We start from the raw sequence: 20,272 nt of genomic DNA, 5'->3' as shown, positions 1-20,272 counted from the left end.
GGGTCGTTCGGAGCCTTTTCCTTCAGAAATTTCTGAAGATGTATTGAATGTTTTGGATTCTGTCAATGTAAGCTCATACACCAATGATAATAAAGAGAAAAAAACGGAAATAACGAATTTTATCAAATCTATCTTACATGACATTTTCGGCAAAGCTACTAAACCTAAGATAAATATTATCTCACAAGTAACTTTTAAGCCTTCCGATATTAAGCCATTTCCAAAAGTAGGCCCTAGACACGGAACTAGGAAACCACGAGAAAAAGGCAAATCAAGAATCTACACAAGCACTCCGGAAAAAAATAGAATAGAGGAATTACATAAAAGTAAAAAAAATAAAGTTGATAGTGCCAAAAGAAATTTGACAGATAAAGGAAAAGGGAAGGAAAATATAAAGAAAATTGTTGGAACAAAAAAACAGTTTAAGAAACAAACACAAGTAGCCAACGGAAATGTTAGGCGACAAAAACGAAAAAGAATAGATTCCTCAACTTCTGAGTCAGACGCTTCTTTTACAAAAGAAAATAAATTTAGTGATTCAGATTTGGATATAGATTTAGAAGACGCAGAAAACTTTTCATTTTTAGAAGATCAACAGATATTAATTGGTGATTATGTCTTAGTAAGATTTTCTACAAAAAAAGTAATAAAACACTACGTTGGCACAGTTATCGAAATTTTGGAATCGGAAGAATATGTAGTAAACTTTATGCGAAAGACTAATAGTGGTTTTATTTTTCCTGAACAAGAGGACGTATCAACAATTTTAAAGTCTGACGTGGTTTCTAAATTGCCTAAACCAATTTCTACTCCGGGCACTTCCAGAATGGCGTCATTCCTAAAGTTTAATGTTAACTTTTATGGTTTAAATGTTAGTTAAAACTTTCATATAATAATATTCTGTTTGACTAGTTGGTTTATTAAAAATGTTCTATTTTGGTTTTTGGTATCAAAGCTAACAATAAACTATGTTAACCTATGGTGTTGCTTCATTTAAATATGCACCAGGCGCTATTCTATCTTAAGAACCCAACTTAAAGGAGCAATTTCTAATTATCTATACAAGCAGGACACTCAATCCAGCGAGAGACAATGTTTGGCTGTCGTCTGGGCTGTTAAGCATTTCAGACCCTATCTCTTTGATACACAGTTTACAGTTATAACGGATAATGCAGCCTTTAAATAGTTATAAAATATATCAAATCCATCAGCCAGGTTAGTTAGGTGGAGGTTGAAACAGCCTGAATACAAGTAAGAGTTTATTTATAAAACAGGAAAACTAAATACTAACGCTGATGCTCTATCAAGATGTTACGCATTAAATTTCAGCAAAGAATCAACTTGACGATCTTCCGAAGGAATAGCCAGAGAAGTAGATTTGGATAAATTGATCGAAGAAAATTTAACTCCGTCCAGAGAACAAGAAGTTCACGAAATAATTCAAGAATTACATGCCGCCGCACAAACAGACGAAATTAGCAGCGTAATATAAAAACACACGAAATAAAATCAGACGTCGAAATAACTGCATATCTCTTTAATGATAATGAAATTTTCATAAACACCATGTTAATAGATACAAATATTAAAGAAATATGAATATGAATTTATATACCTCATTAGACGAACATAAAATTACTTATTGTTTTTACGATTTTACTAACAAACGAAGAATTAATCACTTCATTATTATATTTTTTTCTGCCCAATACTATTCACCATTTCATGTAAAAGTACAAATACAAGTTTACTATATCCACATTGTTAGCATGCGACATAAAAGATGGATCCCAATTTTCTTCAGCATCGAGATGTATTTTTAGTTGTTGTTTATACGATGATGGAAAACTTGCATGAGCCAGGACCCCTCCCTTGCCATCGGCAGTTTCGCTATAGTTATGTTTTCTTGAAAATTTACCAAGGAATATTTGCGTTCTCTCGCTTCATTTAAAAATTGATATTGGCATGCTTTGAACATATGAAAATGCTCTTGTAGTAATAAATATTTCACAAGAGGTTGCGTTATTAAAGCGCCATGGTAATATTGAATTAGACCATTTGTTAGATGACGTAAAGTGTTTTTGATCCATTTCACTCGTTATTCCACAGCAAGGTCATTTAATGTATCTCATGGTCTCTTGTGTTATCTCTCCATCCGTATATTTAAAATTATTGTTTATCTGAATGGCTCGCAGTGCAGCAATTAATGAACTGTTATTTCTCTTTATTAAATTACTTAATTCTTTCAAAGTTATTGGACCAACAATGTCAGTAATATATTCAAATTTATGTAGATAATTGATAGCAATATTTTTATCATTTTCTTTAGTTAGTGTTGATAATGACGCTGAATAAAATGAACATACTGTATACAACACTAATAAATCATACACAGAATTCATCATGTTTAACGTCCGAAAACTGCTTACATAATAAGAATTTTTATAATATGTTAACATTTTAATAGTTTTCAATTATCTTGTTGTTCTTTTTTTGTATACCATGTATATATGTGTTGTTTTTTTAACCACTGATTTGTTTATTAACTTAATTGCATTAATTACCAGCAAGGAAACCAATATTTATTAGTGAAATAGTATAAAAGCTGATACGAACTCGCACAAAGCAAAGATGATTGATGCAGATTATAATTTTTTAAAGGGGGTTTTGCACCCAAGTTTAGCGGTAAGTTTACATTATTATTTAATTTCGTATTTTGTATATTAAACAGATAATTATATCTGTTTTTAGGAAAAATTTATTGTAGTGATGGTAGCGGTGGTAGTTCCACCAATTCATTTACCTTGGTGGTGCAGGTGGGTAGCGATATTATATGAGAAACCACCAAAATTTACTCGAAGTTTGGAAAATGTAAGTAAACGAATACTTTAATTGTAACCACTAACATTCATACAATCTTATTTTATTTACAGAGCCGCTTAATGAATAAAATATTTCGTATTTATATATAATATATATAAAAATTTTTAAATAATACATATTTAAACTACATCTGATATTTTAATCCAACTGTTATATTTATCTAAAAATCCTAACCATTTAACGGAAAGGTTATTTTTTACGTTTTAGTACTTTTTCAATTAAATAAATATCAGGATATTTTGTTCTCTGTAATTCTTCAGTGTAAAAACCGCCGCTAATGGGATTACCATCTAAATCTTCTAATAAATATGTATACGGGTAGGTATAATTAATTTTTGCAACTTTAAATAGTTCAGTTGTCCAGTTGGGTGTGAAAGACTTTGAAAATACATGTTTAGCTTTACTTATTCATACAATATCACCCTCATGAAATGTAGGTTTTCCGTATATCATTATAATATAACAGTACGCTGGATCAAATATGTACTACTTTTCATTTTGCTTTTTTATTGCTTTTGAGGGTGTTATTTTTAATGTTCTGGGTACGGTGTAGTTATATTCACTAACTATGTCATCATCAGTTACATCTATCCACCGATGTGAGCCTATAGAATCTAGTGCTTTAGTTTTTATTGTTCTAATCACACGTTCAACAATGGGCGCTTTTCTCACTGAGTAACTGCTATAGTGATTAATTTTATATTTTTCCATTAAGGATTAAAATTGATACTTGTAGTACTCTTTTCCCTTATCAGTTTGTAAATTTTTGGGAGTTGAATTTCAAGTTTCCAATATGCGTTTCATACCATTAACAACTTCGTCTGCCGGTTTATCTTTAATATTTTGTATCCATACATATTTTGAGAAACAATCGATAACAATTAAAATGAATTTGCACCTATTTTAACTTACGAAAATAATGAAGTAGCTAGAATGAGTAAGATTATAGTTGAGGAAATCGATTATGTTATTTTAAATGAAGCAATTTGTAGTAGTGTTGATGGAGAGATGCCAACGGTCACCATGGCGGAATGGATTTTTAGAGAAGCTAACAAAAAATAATAAAAACTTTACAACATCTACCGTAATGTTACTACCCTTTGTTCATGATCTTGCAAGCAATAAAGATACAATTTACACCCCATTGGATTGTCCATTACGTGGTGCCAAATCACATGGACAAAATTGTTACATCATTACTTTTGATCAGCTACTTTACTATAAAGCTCGCGAAATTGTAGCTGCTGCTGATGTTCAATCTGATATATCCAACGTTATTGTAAGACTAGGTGGTTTTCATATGCTTATGTCGTTTCTTGGATCTATAGGATATATAATGGAAGGAAATGGACTCAAAGAAGCTCTTAGTGTTATGTATGCTCCAAATTCAGTTGGCAAAATTTTAGATGACCATGTTTGAACAACCACCGACCAACCCATCCAGATGATCTCCTTAAAACATATTCTCGGATTTTCGCCGCGCCCGATACTATCGAGGGCCTTCCAATCATGGGTAACGCAAAACTTCCATCACAAAACCTTTTGTATGCTCCCATTACGGAAGAGGACATCCGCAACCAAGAACCAAGATGTCCGATTCCGCCGGATCCGATGGTATGCGCTTGCGCGACGTCAACCACATCCCCACTAGACGTCTGGCTCTCCTATTCAACTTTATGCTGTTTACGGGAGCCTCCTATCAACACTGCCCCGGTGTCGTACCACCCTCATCCCAAAAGGGGTGACGAACCTAGAAAACATTGACAACTGGAGGTCTATCACGTTGCCCCACTCCTGGTCAGAATCTTCCATCGTATCCTAGCCAAGAGACTCGCCACCTTTCCTCTCAATCAGTCGCAGAGAGGTTTCATATCCCTTGACGGCACCCTGGCTAACGCTGTCACTCTGTGGACCCTTATCAAACACCAGCGAGAGCATACCAGACTCTACCACATCTCCACCCTCGATCTGCACAAAGCTTTCGACACCGTCCCATACCCGTCATCGAGCGGGCCCTTATCCATCTGGGCGTGGATCCCCGCTTCACTAGATATGTCATTGCTTCACTGACGGGTTGTATTACCACCATTTTCTGCGGCCAACACACCCCGCCGCCAATTAAGATCGAACGTAGCGTCAAATAAGAGGACTCCATCTTTTTCCTACTCTGCAAAGCCGTTATGGACGTGCTTATATGCAGACTCGCCAACACTAACACCGGCATTAACTTCCAAGAGCACAAATACAGCATCTTGGGCTGCGCGGATGACCTGGTCCTCATGTCGACTTCACTGGACGACTAACAACATCTGGTCCGAATGGTCGATCGTTTTACTAAAGCACGAGACGTGGAATTCAACACCAACAAGAGCAGGCACCTCAGCGTCAACTTATTACCAAATAGCAAATAACTCTACACCTCCACCAAGAGCCGTGTGTATGTTGGCGCCGTAGCCATTCCTTAAATTGACCCAGAAGACCTCTTCAAGTACCTTTGGTTCCGATTCTATACCACCCAGACGCCCAGCCCCACCGACATCTCCACAGCTCTGCATGGCAGATGAAGATGCTAATGCACAGGTAGTTGAAAATTAAAATATGTCAGATAGTGATAGATCTACTCATCATAGTGAGCACAACTCGGAAAGCAGACAGCGACGCTTTGAACAGTAAAGAACCTTCTCCAAATGTTGTGCCTTCCGAAATAGCACCTGTTAGACGCCGGCGGACATCCAGTTTAGATATAAGTAGCCGTTCATTAGCGACTTTAGTAAGCAGAGTTAAGTTAGTGGTAATTTAGCCAATACACTTCAAGATATATAATTATCTGTTAAAATTGTTGCAACCAGTCCCTCGCTCCCTTAGTGGTTATTATTCACTATAACTGCAAAAGCGGTTAAGAGGGTGGTCCGATAAGTACATAGCTTCACCGCCTCATTGCGCCAGTATCGCCAGATCAATGTACACTATCGTGTAGTACATTCTCGTAGACGGCTACTGTCGAAATTTCAGGATCAGACTCGTAGTTTTGTTTTGACCGCGTGTGGAAGCGGGAGTGTCCGCCGATTTTAGAAAAATATATTTTAGAGCAATATCGGTCGGTGATTTGATTCTTGTTTTTGGAAGGGAAATCTCTCAACGAAATCAAAGATTGTTTGGATGCTGCTTACGGTAACTCCTCCTAGCGACCGTCAGAAATTGTTTTAACGAGTTTCAACGTGGTCGCACGTCGGTTTTTAATGAGCCACGTCCAGGTGCCCCGAAAACGGCTACCACGGAGGATACCCTTAGTCGTTACCTTATCGTGGTGGGGGGGGCTACCTAGCTAGATGCAGGTACCTTAAAAACGCTAAGAACTACCCCAAAATTTGCTATGAACATGGATAAAAAATGTAAGAAGCCCCTTCGGATAGGGCAGAGCCGGTGGTTCCAGAGCGGGCCCTCCCCGGTCGTCATTCTTCTACTGTTCTGAATCAACGGAGAGAGAGGCATCCCTACGCCGGCCAGCGAAGAGCTTGTTCATCTGATGGCGAGTAGAGAAGCCGAACGCCGAGAAGCCTGAACCTGTAGAGGTTTACCCCACGGGTTCACAACCTGGAGGTGGTGATGCGAGGCCACAGACCCGCCGTGTGAACGGTGGAAACTTGGCCAAGCAGGCAGGTAAGGGTGAGGCGACGAGAAGGCTGTCGGGTGGTGCTCCCCGCACCAAGCTAAGGGCGAGAGCCTTAAGCCTGGCTAAAGGGATAGTGAGGATGGCCCACGTGTCGGAATCCTCCGAGGAGTACGGCCCGAGGGTGACAGTCGGAAAGCCAAATGTCAAGGCCAAGGGTGATAGTAAGGGTATGGCGGCTGCTGATGGGGCGAAGGTTTCCAAGGCAACTAAGCCGCACCCGCCAGGAACGCGAAGGGCGGCAAAGGGGCTGTGACCAAGGCCGACGAGCCCAAACCCGAAAAGAGCCTGGTTGTCCGGCTTGAGAGGGTCCTGAGATCGAACGAGTCGGTCGCAGAGTGACCCAAGGAGCAGCCCAGTAAGAAGCCTGAAGCTCCTAAAAGGCTAGGATCCCCGGAAACGGGGGGAGCTCGTAACGAACGCCGGGCAAAGGAGCTGGAGAAGATAAGGCAGATCGGGGAGAGTCTCCGTAGCTTTGTCTTCGATGAAGGAAACAAGCTCTCTAAACTGGCTACCAAGTTCATTCTGGATAGGCACGCTGAGTGCAAGGGCATCCTATTATAAGCCCTCGTTGAGAAGGAGATCGCGATGTGGTACAACCAGGGGTGTCGTTTGTGGACAACGTGCGAGGGGGGAAGCCAACGTCGGGTACACCGACCCAGGCTAAAGCTCCCAAGCCTAGCCGCACTGTATTAAAGGACAATAAAGAGACGGCCATGCCTGGTAACAAGGCTGCCTCGAAGCAGAAGGGTGTCGCGGTGATCGTGAGGTCACAGAACAAAAAGCTCACTGCTGATGAGGTTAAGGCCAAGGTGTTGGCCGTGAGCGGCGCACTCGGACGGGTCCGGGTGTGCGCATTACGCAGGGTGAATGAGGGAGTCGTCAATGAGACGAAGACCTCCGCAGAGGCAGAGGAACTGCTAAGGAGCGATGAGCTCAAGAAGCAGGGACCCACGGCCGCCACCCCGCAAAAGATAGGGCCGAAGATCCTGGTCAAGGATGTCCCATCCTTAGGGATCTCCAGGCCAAAAACCTGGAGGGAGTGGTTCCACCCGAGGAGTTCGCCACCCGGCTGACAATACGAGGTAGGAGGAAGGAAGGCTGCTGCAGTACGGAAGGGTTAAAGTGGTGCATGCCCGACTAGTGAGTGCTGGGTAATGCTCGAATAAAAGAAACCGCACTACGCGAGAGAAGGGTGTACTTCGGCATGCAGTCATGCAGGGTCGAGGACACATACGACGTACTGGGCTGTTTTAAGTTCCTAGGGTTCGGGCACAAAACAGCAACCTGCAGAAGCACAGTCTCCGCGCTTTGCTTCCGCTGTGGAGATGAGGGACACCAGCGAAAGGCCTGCGACAGGCCCATTAGCTGTGTGAACTGTCGGGCACGGAAATTGCCACACGGTCACCTGACCAAGGCATCACCCTGCCCTATATTCAAAATAGCAGTGCAGGATAGAGCAAATAGATACGCGGTTGTCGTGAAGAGAAGCAGGCGGAGAGCCCTGCTGATCAGGCTTGACCCCAACGCTGAGTCATACATGTGGCACAGCAAAGGCATGACGGGCCGAAGTGTTAAGGTTGTGAGAGGGGAGAGCCTGGAACAGGTGATCCTGGCCCACCGTTAGAGGTTCTAAACGTACGATCGGAAACGTCCACATACGAGACGGCCGTAGCGGAGAGCGTCACGTCACCCTCGTAAGGGGGCTGCGCGCAAATGTTGCATGGAGAATAGAACCAACCTAGTCCTCTAGCGACCACAATCCCATCCTGATTGAGATCACTGTAAGTGCAGCCAACAATACCACCGGAGAGCCGTCCGCTCTTCTAGCGTGGTCTATCAGGGAAGCCTGTTGGGCAGACTGGGAGGGGGCGGTGCTTCAAAGGGTCAGTCCTATGGCTGACTTCGAGAAGCGACCCCTCGGCGAGATGGTAGCTTCGCTGCAAGGATAGGTTGTGGACGCGAATGACCAGGCACTGAGAAGGGTTAGGCAGCCCGCTATGACAATACCTCCCTGGTGTATGTAATTGAATTCCCTTCATTAAATTTGAAAAATAATTATACTTTAGAGTCTGCCCTCAGTCGTCGAATGAGTGAGCATAAAATAACGGGATTGGTTAATTCTTATGCTGGCAGAACCTTCATGTTTACCAGGAGAGGTTATTGTATAGAATTGAACGATTGTATTGATGTTATGTTTGTTAAATATGTGGGTTTTATGAAGAAGATGTATTGAGGTATACCAAATATTATTAGAGGAGTTTTTCCATTTATTAACGGTCACCTCTATTTCTTTTCCAAGCATTATATTTTTGAATTCGATCCATTTACTGGTCCTGTTATAGAATCATTAAAAAATACCGGTACTGGCATATTTGTTAACTTTATAGATATTCAATGTAATACTAATTCGATTTTACATAAATTGTACAACATCGTTTCCAAATTATATATTACAAACAACGAACGAACAGGATAAGGTTTATTTAATACTGCATATTATGAAGAAAAAGAAGAAGATAATAGAGGAGGAGAAATCCTCTCAAAATCAGAAGTTTTTCAATAGTTCCGTTTCTCTAAACGAATAGTAGATAAACAAATAAAATTATTATGTCATAATTCAAACATCATAGTAGTGACATGACTGCTTTACTAACAACAATTACAGTTATTGCAACAATCTGCAAAGGATCTTTATGTCGCGACCATATGGTGCAATATATGCATTTAGATGTTGTCAAAATGATAGAGTTGCCATGTATATGGCCAGATGGGTGGAATAGAACTTCGGCATCGTATGACTTGTATTATACTTTTGCATTCAAAATAAACAGGAAACCAAATGTACCACTGCAATAACAAAAGAATAAGAAAAAAGAAATTTAATCAAATGTACTATTTGAATAACACGAAAACAAGAATTGAATTATCAAGATTTACCATTTGAAATACAAAACAACAGGAAAACGTATCAACTGCGATACAAAAACAGCGAACAGGAAATCAATAAACAAAACTAAATCATGAATGTGTGCGTTATTCTATATATAATTAAAAAATTTAACTTTTAGTACATTTTATTAAGTTATGGTGAGTGTGTGCTCTTCCTATAGTTATTCTACTTTCGAAACAAGTAATTAAGTTTATTCAATATGACTTCATCATCTGATCAAATTAATGTTGAAGCTCATCTGGGAGCATTGAACAAAGTAGCTTTGTGTGACTCAAAACCACTTTTACATTTAAAGGATATGGTCATGAACGAACCGTATCCAATACTTCACCTGGCACGAAGAAAAACGCGTCATGCCGATGCAATTGCATTAGACACTGAAGAAAACATAATATTTTTTATAAATAAATCAACATAATTTGCAGTTACCTACAAAAAGGGATCCAATAAGACGGAGCTAATTGCATTCCAACTAATTTAGTAGGTACCAGGTGGGAAATATGTTCTGCAACTTATCCATGTTACTAATAATCCATTTTTGGTTCTTAGATATTTTACACCGGCCAGCACTGACTAATACAAAAATGATGGACATTATGAAATGTGGGGAAAAACTCGATCTTGTTTGCGTGGAACAATGTGAAAGACAAATAAACTTGTAAATACAACGACTTTACTGTAACTCGTTAAACTACTCGTACATTTTACTACATTTCAAAAAAGTGCTTCCATGTTTTCATTATTTACTACAAAATTTGAACTCCCAGTGAATTTATGCAGGTTCAATCCTGTGTTGTGACATTTCCTCTTATCAACACAAAAATGCAAAAGACCAAAGTTCAATGACATCACAAAATATTCAAAAAGCCAAAGTTCAAAAACGTTGAAAACAACAATCAAATATTGACGTCCTCCTCTAATTAGGGTTACAAAAAATCAACCGCATTCTAAAAAGGGGTGACCGAAGAATGACCTTGAAAAACATCGGCGAAGTCATTCTGAAGAAGGTTGACGGAAGAAAGGTGTGATCTACTTCTTCAGCGTTGATCTTCAAACACGCGATCACCATGTAAAATTAGGCAGCTATCATCTGCTACAAGAAAACAACTGCACTGGCTAGAGAACAATCACTACAGAATTCTTTTCAATGCGGGTTACGTAAATCTAAACCAAATACCGCGTATCCTAGAACGAAACTTATTATATTGCATGTAATATATGTAAAAGGACATCAGNGGTAATCAATGAATTTCACCCAAACACCTGAGAATTTTAACTTTTGCGACGTCTCCATCCACTCAGGAACCAACACCCCTGGCAAAGACTTCCGGCCCTTAGAACACCACTTCATCACTGGAAGAGTCCTTCACCTTTGACTGGACAATTCCTGACGAAACGTTCTACTAAAGGATCAGAAGTATTGGGAGGATTTTAAAATGTGAGTACAACTGCTGTATCTCCTGTTTTTATATTGTTTTCCCCTTTTTCGTTTTGATTATTACACCGCATGGCATCGCATCTCCCGACGAATTTATATTAATTAATAAAATCTTTCGGTGAAATCATCGCTCCATTTGATAGTTCTCCAGAAAAGGTAGATAGGTTTATTTCGGATTGTGATAATTTTAACGCTAATGTCTCCACCACAACTCCAGCCTATAGAAATTTAAAATTTCGACACATTGTTAGTAATCTAACCGACAGAGCAGAATCTGCGTATTTAGTAGAAAGGCCAAGTGATTGGCCTACCTTAAAAGCTTTAATAACAACAAAATTTAAATCACAGGAAAATGAAGACTTGTTATTTAATCAATTAATTTCTTGCGTTAGGAAACCTAATTAAACTGTAAAAGATATTTGTAGCCCGAATTTTCATTTTACCATCGTTTTTAATGTTAATTGAAATTTTCCATTTCAACGCCAAGAAGTGCCTGACGATGTGGTGGTAGTCTACCTATCTTCAGAAGAAAGGACCTACATTGTACAACATCGTTTCCAAATTATATATTACAAACAACGAACGAACAGGATAAGGTTTATTTAATACTGCAGATTATGAAGAAAAAGAAGAAGATAATAGAGGAGGAGAAATCCTCTCAAAATCAGAAGTTTTTCAATAGTTCCGTTTCTCTAAACGAATAGTAGATAAACAAATAAAATTATTATGTCATAATTCAAACATCATAGTAGTGACATGACTGCTTTACTAACAACAATTACAGTTATNACATTTGGCAACATATCTTGCAGGTAGCATTTTTGAAGGGCGGTATACATAACAACACGATCAAATCAATTACCAACATGAAACCATTTGAAGTAATCTATGGCCCTTATAAAGAATTAAAAGACATCCCTGAGATTGATAAAATGAGCGACTACATTAATAAACACTTATCAGAATTAAAAATTACCTATGACCAAATTAAAAAGAGAAATGAAATCCTAAGCCAAAAGAATTTAGAAAAAGCAAATAAATCCAGACCTGATACCAATGTAACCCTACCAGATACTGTATTTATAAAGACTACTACAAATCGATCTAAAAGCGCACCTCTCTATGACAAAAGACAGGTAACATCCCAAGACGATAACGAAATAATGTGTAAAGTCAAAAACAATAATCAAAAAGAACATTTGAAAAATATAAAAAGAGTAAAGAAGCTTTCATTGTTACAGCCACAAGATGAAGCTGGTCCTTCTAATAACAATGATGACGACTTGCTACGTCATGACCAGAACGGAATTAATTAAAATACCTAGCAACGTCACCTATATTGAAGAACAATTAGGTTTAGCGCAAGCTCATTCCCACTATCACAAATTCGTTTATTTTATTAACATAACCCAAATTAGATTAAGCTACACTAGTTTACTATCTACTACTGCCATATTAAAACTTAAGCAAAAGAACGAAATATTTAATATATTAGAAAATATACTCATACAAATAGATGAACAACTTCAGAAAATCAAAATTACACGTACAAAACGAGGTTTAATCAACGGCATAGGAACCGCTTTTAAATACTTATTCGGAACAGTAGATGCTACTGACTACGACCAAATAAAAGAAAACATTATTACACTCTTCAATAACCAAAAGCAAACAATGGAGAGGCAATCGGAATACTTAACATTAGCTCATCATATTACCAACGATTATAAGAACACAATAAGCGAAATTACTAAAAATTTCAATGATACTTATACTCGACTCATTAAAGAATTAACACATATTAACTACTCAGTAGAATTATTACATCTTACATTAATTAGTCAACAACTATTAAACAAACTACTAATGATTGAAAGAAGCTTAAGTTTAGCTGAAAAAGATGCTATCGATTTCGAAGGAATTTCGCTCGATCAATTAAACGAAATGTTTAAACATTTAATATCTATTTATGGACAAAATAGAATTATTATGACCACTCAAAATAACCCTTTAGCACATCTGAAATTTAGTAAACAACAGATTGTCTACGACGAGAATATTCTATTAGGAATAATAGAAATTCCCATTACCGATCCTTTATCCTACAAAATTAATCATGTCTACCCAATAATTAGTAACGATGTCATATTAATGCTACCTTCTAAATTTAATTTAAAATTTGATATAATCAATGTTTGGTATAAGAAATTATTCAACGACAGAAAAAGAATTATTAGCTATCCTTGATTCATGTAAAAACTTCAGACCTTACCTCTTTGGAAGAAAATTTACTATTTTTACTGATCACCAAGCTTTAATTTGGCTGCATTCACTTAAAGAACCTCAAAATAGACTTCTGAGATGGAAAATAAAACTCGCAGAATACGACTTTGAAATTAAACATGTTAAAGGAAAAGAAAACCATGTAGCAGACGCGTTATCACGTGTAGAAATTAATGCTATAGAAGACGATAATTTCGACTTAAACTCTTTATTTCCCAATCCACCTTTAGATTTAGATAATGAACTATCTGACGAAGATATCCAAGCGATTTTAAACGACTATTTTCCAGAAAACAACGACGACATAATTACTATACATTCTAATGTCGAAAATCCCATTCCATCATTATTACTAACTCCTGATAAAATCCTACAAACCTTTAGTTTACAATTCTCTATTAAACCAAGCAATAAAGATCATTCCCTACTAAACATCTCACAAGGAAAAATAAAAATGACCATCTACCTTAAAGATTTCAACCAATTAGAAAACCTTTACACCGAACTCGAAAAACTGTTCAAGTGTAAAATCCCAATTAAAATAGGTATACATTATGATCCAAAAATAAATGATCAACAGAAAAATAATATCTTTACGATAATATACGACGCTCTTTCAAAATTAAATCCACATATAAAAATATACGATTGTAAATACAACCTGAAAACAAAAACAAAGGAAGAAGCCCTAGAAGACATAAATTTATATCATATCAATAACCACAACGGAATAAATGAAACTTATGCACATTTCAGAACAATCTTTTATATCCAAAATTTAAAACAGCTAATTACCGACTATATTAACAAATGCCAAATATGTAATAAAGGTAAATACGACCGCAACCCGTATAAACCACCTTTCAAAAGTTCTTTTACCTCATCTAAACCCTTTGAAATTGTATTATTAGACTTGTTCCAAATTGATAATGAACAATATTTAACAATACTAGACCACTTTTCTAGATACGCTCAAGCTTACCGCATTATTGATAAAAATGCAATTACAATAATAAAGAAACTTAAACACTATTTCAACCATCATAATCTACCAGGCACAATTTACACAGACCTAGGTAAAGAATTTGATAATATTCAATTTAAACAATTCTGTTTATCTTATAACATCGATATACATTACGGTTCGCATTCCAATCCTAATTGCATATCTCCTTTAGAAAGATTCCACTCAACACTCAAAGAAAAGGTACGATTATNATTAATCATGTCTACCCAATAATTAGTAACGATGTCATATTAATGCTACCTTCTAAATTTAATTTAAAATTTGATATAATCAATGTTTGGTATCTTACGTGTACAAAAGTACTTGACAAAAGATATTATTGTAAAACCAAAGTCCTAACTAACAATGCCAATATACAGCAATCTCCTACAATAAGGATAAACAGCTACAAAAACGTACAGACATTAAGAAATGGATCACTACTAGTCAGCACCAATAAAGCATGGAAATATGAAGACTTGAACCAAGAACAAGGGAACTACATAATCAATTATAAAGAAACCATCGAAGTCAACGAAAACTTCTACTATAAAGACCCCACAAGAATAGAAGATACTCAAATCAGATTAGTTTCTTATAACTTACCAATACCACAAAAATACATCGAAAATTTACCTCATGCACCAAATGATATGAGAACAATTAATGGAATTCTACAAGATATAGATAACAGGCCTCTACATCTAAAACCAGTCAACTTCGCAACACACGTCACCATTACTGGAATCTTATGTATAATTTTCATAATTACTGGTGTACTTATGTGTTTTAGAAAAAGCCTTTATTTACGTTATAATAATTGGAAAAATAATAAAGATCCTGCACCACAATTAGAACTAACTGAACCAATTCGAGAACCCTTTATTGGACCACCGCCAGCTACAGCTCCAATTTACCCGAAAATCACTGTATAACAAGAGATCGAGGACGATCTTTAAGCTAACCGGAGGAGAGTTATGTCAACATATTTATCGATAACCGATTAGTATATAAGCCAATGTAACGTAGGCATAGGGGAGCAGAATATTATAGAGTATTGAGTAGTGAACTGTATTTAAGTTATATTAATTAAAGTTATTATTATAATCAAGTGTTTCTGTCCCTTTCAAAAAAAATTGTTACGACGATCGTTTCATCATAACTAAATTAAACAAAGGCGCATGCGCGTATCAAGTTACGCATCTAGGTATTCCTCAAGCTTCAGTATGCACATGGGTTGCTTAACGTTAGCGCCTATTTACGCAGTTTATTTTTCGGCGAATCATCGTTTCGGTGTCTGAGACCGAGGTTACAGTTGATGCACGGTTTTTAGGTAAGACAGAGAAGTTTATAAATTTTGAATAGGTTATAATTAGTGGTATTTTTCAACAGAATTTGCTAATATGACATACGAGAAAAACCAAACAAGGCTCCAGAAATTCGTAAATGAAATGTTGATGGAAGAAGATGATGAAACAGTCCCCTTAGATGGCGATGAGAGTTTCTCAGAAAACAGAACAGCAACTTGAAAATACGGATTCGGAGCAAGACATCGATAATGAAGATGTAAGAAATATGGTGAGTTAGTGTCAGGAACGACACAGAATGCCGTATTTTATTTCTAAAGACGGCTCAAAATGGTGAAAACATGTTGCCTACAATCAACTGTGAAAACGCGCTCGATGAACATAGTGCCTCATTTAGCAGGCCAAAAGAGCGAAATTAGATTGAAAAAAAGAGCATCTGAAATATGGGGTTATTTCATGACAGACACTATGTTAGAAAAAATAGTTTTCTACACAAATGAGTACATCCGATCTAAATCATACAACACTACGGACTTGAGGACTCACAATATCACTGATCTAATAGAACTGAAAGTTTTATTGGCCTATTATACATTTCTGGTGCTAACAAAAGTAGCCGTCAAAACATTGAAGATTTATTTAGAAGCAATGGGATGGCGATGGAAATATTTAGATTGACAATGTGCCAAAGAAGATTTCAGTTTCTCTTGACCCACATTCGCTTTGACAAAAAGAATACAAGAGCAGAAAGACAAAGTTTTGACAAATTTGCTTCATTTCGTGAGATATTTGATGGGTTTGTATCAAATTTACCTAAACATTATAATCCTTCAGCTTAACTAACTATAGATGAAATATTAGCTTCATTTAGAGGTCGTTGTGGATTCAAGGTATACATTCTAAGCAAGCCAAATCGGTACGGTATAAAAATTTATGCCTTAGTTGACGCTAAATTATTTTATGTAATCAAGTTGGAAGTCTACTTGGGAAAACAGCAACAAGGACCTTTTGCTGTGGACAATACGAATCTTGCACTAGTTTGCCGGTTATGCGAACCTGTCCGTGAAAGTAATAGAAATACAACCATGGACAATTTTTTTACAAGTAAAGTTGTTGCCGACACACTTTTGAGTGATTATCATCTGACAATAATAGGAACAATGCGCAAGAATAAGCCACAGATACCTTCAGAACTTATTATGACCCGAAGAGAAGAGTTCAATGTTTGCCTTTGACGAAACGTCCACTTTAGTGTCCTACGTTCCACGTAAGAACAGTTGTATCATTGTTTTGCAACGATACACCATGATGAAAAATTGGATGCAACAACTGGAAAACCTGAAATGATTGTAGATTACAATCACACAAAAGGTGGTGTCGAGTCGATGTAGTGGACCAGATGTCTGAAGCATACAACTGTGCACGGGCAACTCGTAGATGGCCACTTGTTGTCTTTTATGAACTTTTGAATGTGGCAGGTATTAATACATGCATAGTATTCAGCACCAACAACCAAACATCAACCCGCCGTCGAAAATTTTTAGAGCAGTTAGGATATGAGCTTATTCAGGATCATATTTCAAGAAGATCTACAAATAAGAGACTTCCACGTACAATTCGATTACGTCTTCAGGAAATGTGTGGAATGAAAATGTTCCTGCAAACCAAAATCCAATTTATGGTCGATGTCTGCTATGTTCGTCCAAGAAGAATAGAAAAACCACGTACAAATGTCTAAAATGTAGCCGGTTCCTCTGCTTAGAACACCTCCATGGAATTTGTCATGACTGTTATATATGGGAAGATACAGATGAGTAGTACCAGTTATCTATACGCACTTATGTGAATAAGACATATTTTTTGTTTATTTTGTTCATTAAACCAATCCTTTGCAAAAGTTTTTTAACAAATTTTTTTAATTTTTTCTTTTTTTGCATGCCTATTATCAAATATAATGCTGTTCTATGGTACGTATAATTCCATGGTTATTTTATGTCAAAAAAGTGTAATAAAATGTATAAAAAATGTACCGAGACTTAATAAAATATGTATATCGGAGTCGTTACTGCAAAAAAAATTACAACTGACAGCTTTCTNCACAAGATGCCAAGGACAGACCAGTTAGAAACGAGATAGACTACTTCCTAATAAATGAAAGATACAGAAATGACGTTAAATAAGTAAAAGCATATCCAAGCGCTGATATTTTTTCTGATCACCACAATCCCGCAATAGCACGATTTCATATCAAACTAAAAAGAATGATAAATAGAACTAAAAAGAATCAAATTGACATCGGACAGCTACACAAAGCGGAAATCCGCCAGAACATAAAATAAATAACAATCTAAGAACATTCGGTATGAAAGGAGAATATGAGAACGGACATGACATAAATAAAAAATTTTAACTTTAAGTCAGCACTGATGAAACCCACGAAGACAATGAGTAAAACTGAGAAACGTAAAGCAAAACACGATTGAAAAACATAGATTCCAGAGATATTAACATCATTCCAAATCTCTATTATGGCCAAAGAGCAGTAGTTCAGATAGAAAAAATACAACCGAAGACATAGAAGTTAAGAGAAGAGTTCGTCAGGGCTGCGTGCTTTCGCCAATCCTTTTTAACCCTTATCATCGAACTCCTGGCTCTTCATAATGACGAAACCAACGATGGCATCAGTCGCGAACAACATTCTAATATCATCGACGTCCAATTAAATAATATTGGTATTCATAAATTAGAACAAAAATGTAAATGTTACACTTTTTCTACAGTTCTATACGCAACATCTGGAAACACCGCCAATCATACTAATTTCATTCCAAATATTGAACTTCTCACCGATGACTGTGTCAAACAGAGAAAATTTTTAAATCAAAGTGAAATTTTTATGGAACCAATTGATTTAAAAAACTTTAATCTTGATGAGTTAAGACATTCTCAACATAGGCTGGAAGATTTTTAAACCGTCCTCAATAGCAACACAACCATTCTTTTTCTCTAGCACATGGTTCATGGTATTCAACTACTATCGGAGTTTCGTTCATCTTATGTGTAATATTAATAATGTGCAGTTGTTGCAATCTATCGCGTGTGCCCGTGATCGGCGAATTCTTTAAAAACTGCAACTGTTACGGAATTCCCTATATTAGCATTACCAACCACAATGAGCGATATGAAATAAATGATGACAATTAGTTCGGCTAATGAGATTACGTGAAATCAAAGAAGAAAACGACGACGAACGAACCAGTCGAGAATCAACTCCATGTCTGTCTCAAGTTAGATCAAGACGATCGTCATCTACGAAAGACTATTTTGAAATGTAATTCACAAAATTTTAAAGTTATCTGTTGTCTTCACTTTCTTGTATAATATTGTAGTAAAACTAATAGGTTAATAGAAAAATAGTTATACGCATTTTAAGTAAATTTTTGTTCTTTTTCACCAAGACAATGCACCATGCCACAAGTTCATGAAAACAATGGCAAAATTCAACAAATTGGGCTTTGATTTGCTTCCCCACCCCCCCGTATTCGCCAGATTTAGCCCCCAGCGACTACTGGCTATTTGCTGATCTCAAAAAAATGCTCCAGGAAAAAAAATTTGGCCCGAATGAGGAGGTCATTGCCGAAACTGAAGCCTATTTTGAAGCAAATGATAAATCCTTCTATAAACATGGTATAGAAATGTTGGAAAGGCGTTGGAGAGATTGTATCACTTTAAAAGCAGATTATATTGATGAATAAAAATGTTTTTTGAAAAAAAATGTTGTTTTCGTTGTTAGTCTCGGGACTTATTGAACGATGTGTTATATGGGCGCGAATTCCTGCTGAAAACTAACCACTCTTCTGTTAAATAGTTGCTGCAGCTCCCTAACCTTGAAAGACAGGTGGCTGGATGATTACAGCGTTTACAGTACAATTTCAAAATTGAACATCGACCAGGAAAACACCATGGAAATACCAATAAGTGATAAAAGAGCTGCATGCTGGTACTGAAAGAAGATATTTTGGGGTGAAGAAGACTTTAGAAAAACTACGTGAGCGACTGCGTATGACTCTTTAACCTGGTTCGCAAGAAAAGACACCAGAAAATGGTAATAAATATATCCTCACTATGCAGGATGATTTTACTAAATATTCATTTGAAAAACCTATCACAAATCATGATGCATTAACCATTGCCAATCATCTAGTTGAATTCATCATGATATTTGGTATCCCGAAAACTATTCTTTCCGACCAGGGGCAAGACTTTTATTCAGAAATAATCAAAGATTTAAATAAACTGTTTAAAATAAAACATTTCTTGTCTAGTCCACATCATCCACAAACAAACAGCGCCTTATAACGCAGCTTCATACTCTAAAGGAATTCCTAAAACATGATATAAATCAATTTCAAAGTAACTGGAAGACTATGTTCGGGCTGGTGCGGCGTGGAATAAAAGCTGCTTCGAACCACTCAGTCGCGTGATGCAGCAGCTGGTGCGCACGACAATCCAGAGGTCGACCTTACTTATGGGCCAGGTGGCGCTCAGCCTAATCATCAAGGCGGAAGAGCAGTGGGGAATCCGCGTAAACCTGGCCATGTATGACCTAGCCCGATCTAATGAGGGATACGCGGAAGCTGCAAGACTGGGCGCGCGAGCATTCGCGAGCGTGGGCGGTCTTGTAAGCCACAGCAACCAGTTCGCTGCGAACGTGGAACCGAACCTAGAGAAG

The 20,272-nt window shown here is 37.2% G+C and overlaps 1 protein-coding gene across 1 annotated transcript; it reads left to right on the top strand.

The window, feature by feature from the left end:
- The first annotated feature begins 11,782 nt into the window (after positions 1–11,782).
- On the top strand, positions 11,783–17,613 carry LOC108740978. Its single transcript, XM_018475531.2, has 2 exons — positions 11,783–12,871; positions 14,681–17,613. Exons 1-2 carry the CDS (start codon positions 12,193–12,195, stop codon positions 15,166–15,168), a joined length of 1,167 nt encoding a protein of 388 aa, XP_018331033.1. The 5' UTR covers positions 11,783–12,192; the 3' UTR covers positions 15,169–17,613.
- Positions 17,614–20,272: the final 2,659 nt, after the last annotated feature.

The sequence above is a fragment of the Agrilus planipennis genome, unplaced genomic scaffold, assembly GCF_000699045.2.
Source record: "Agrilus planipennis isolate EAB-ADULT unplaced genomic scaffold, Apla_2.0 scaffold81, whole genome shotgun sequence".
NCBI classification, from domain to species: domain Eukaryota; kingdom Metazoa; phylum Arthropoda; class Insecta; order Coleoptera; family Buprestidae; genus Agrilus; species Agrilus planipennis.
Note: the sequence above shows the minus strand (reverse complement) of the source record. Positions and strands in the feature narration are given on the sequence as shown.

Coding starts and splice junctions, on each gene's coding strand:
- LOC108740978 (XM_018475531.2), top strand. CDS start 12,193: ATGAAGCTGGTCCTTCTAATAACAATGATGACGACTTGCTACGTCATG. Junction 12,872..14,680: donor CGATTTCGAAGGAATTTCGC/TCGATCAATTAA, acceptor GATCACTACTAG/TCAGCACCAATAAAGCATGG.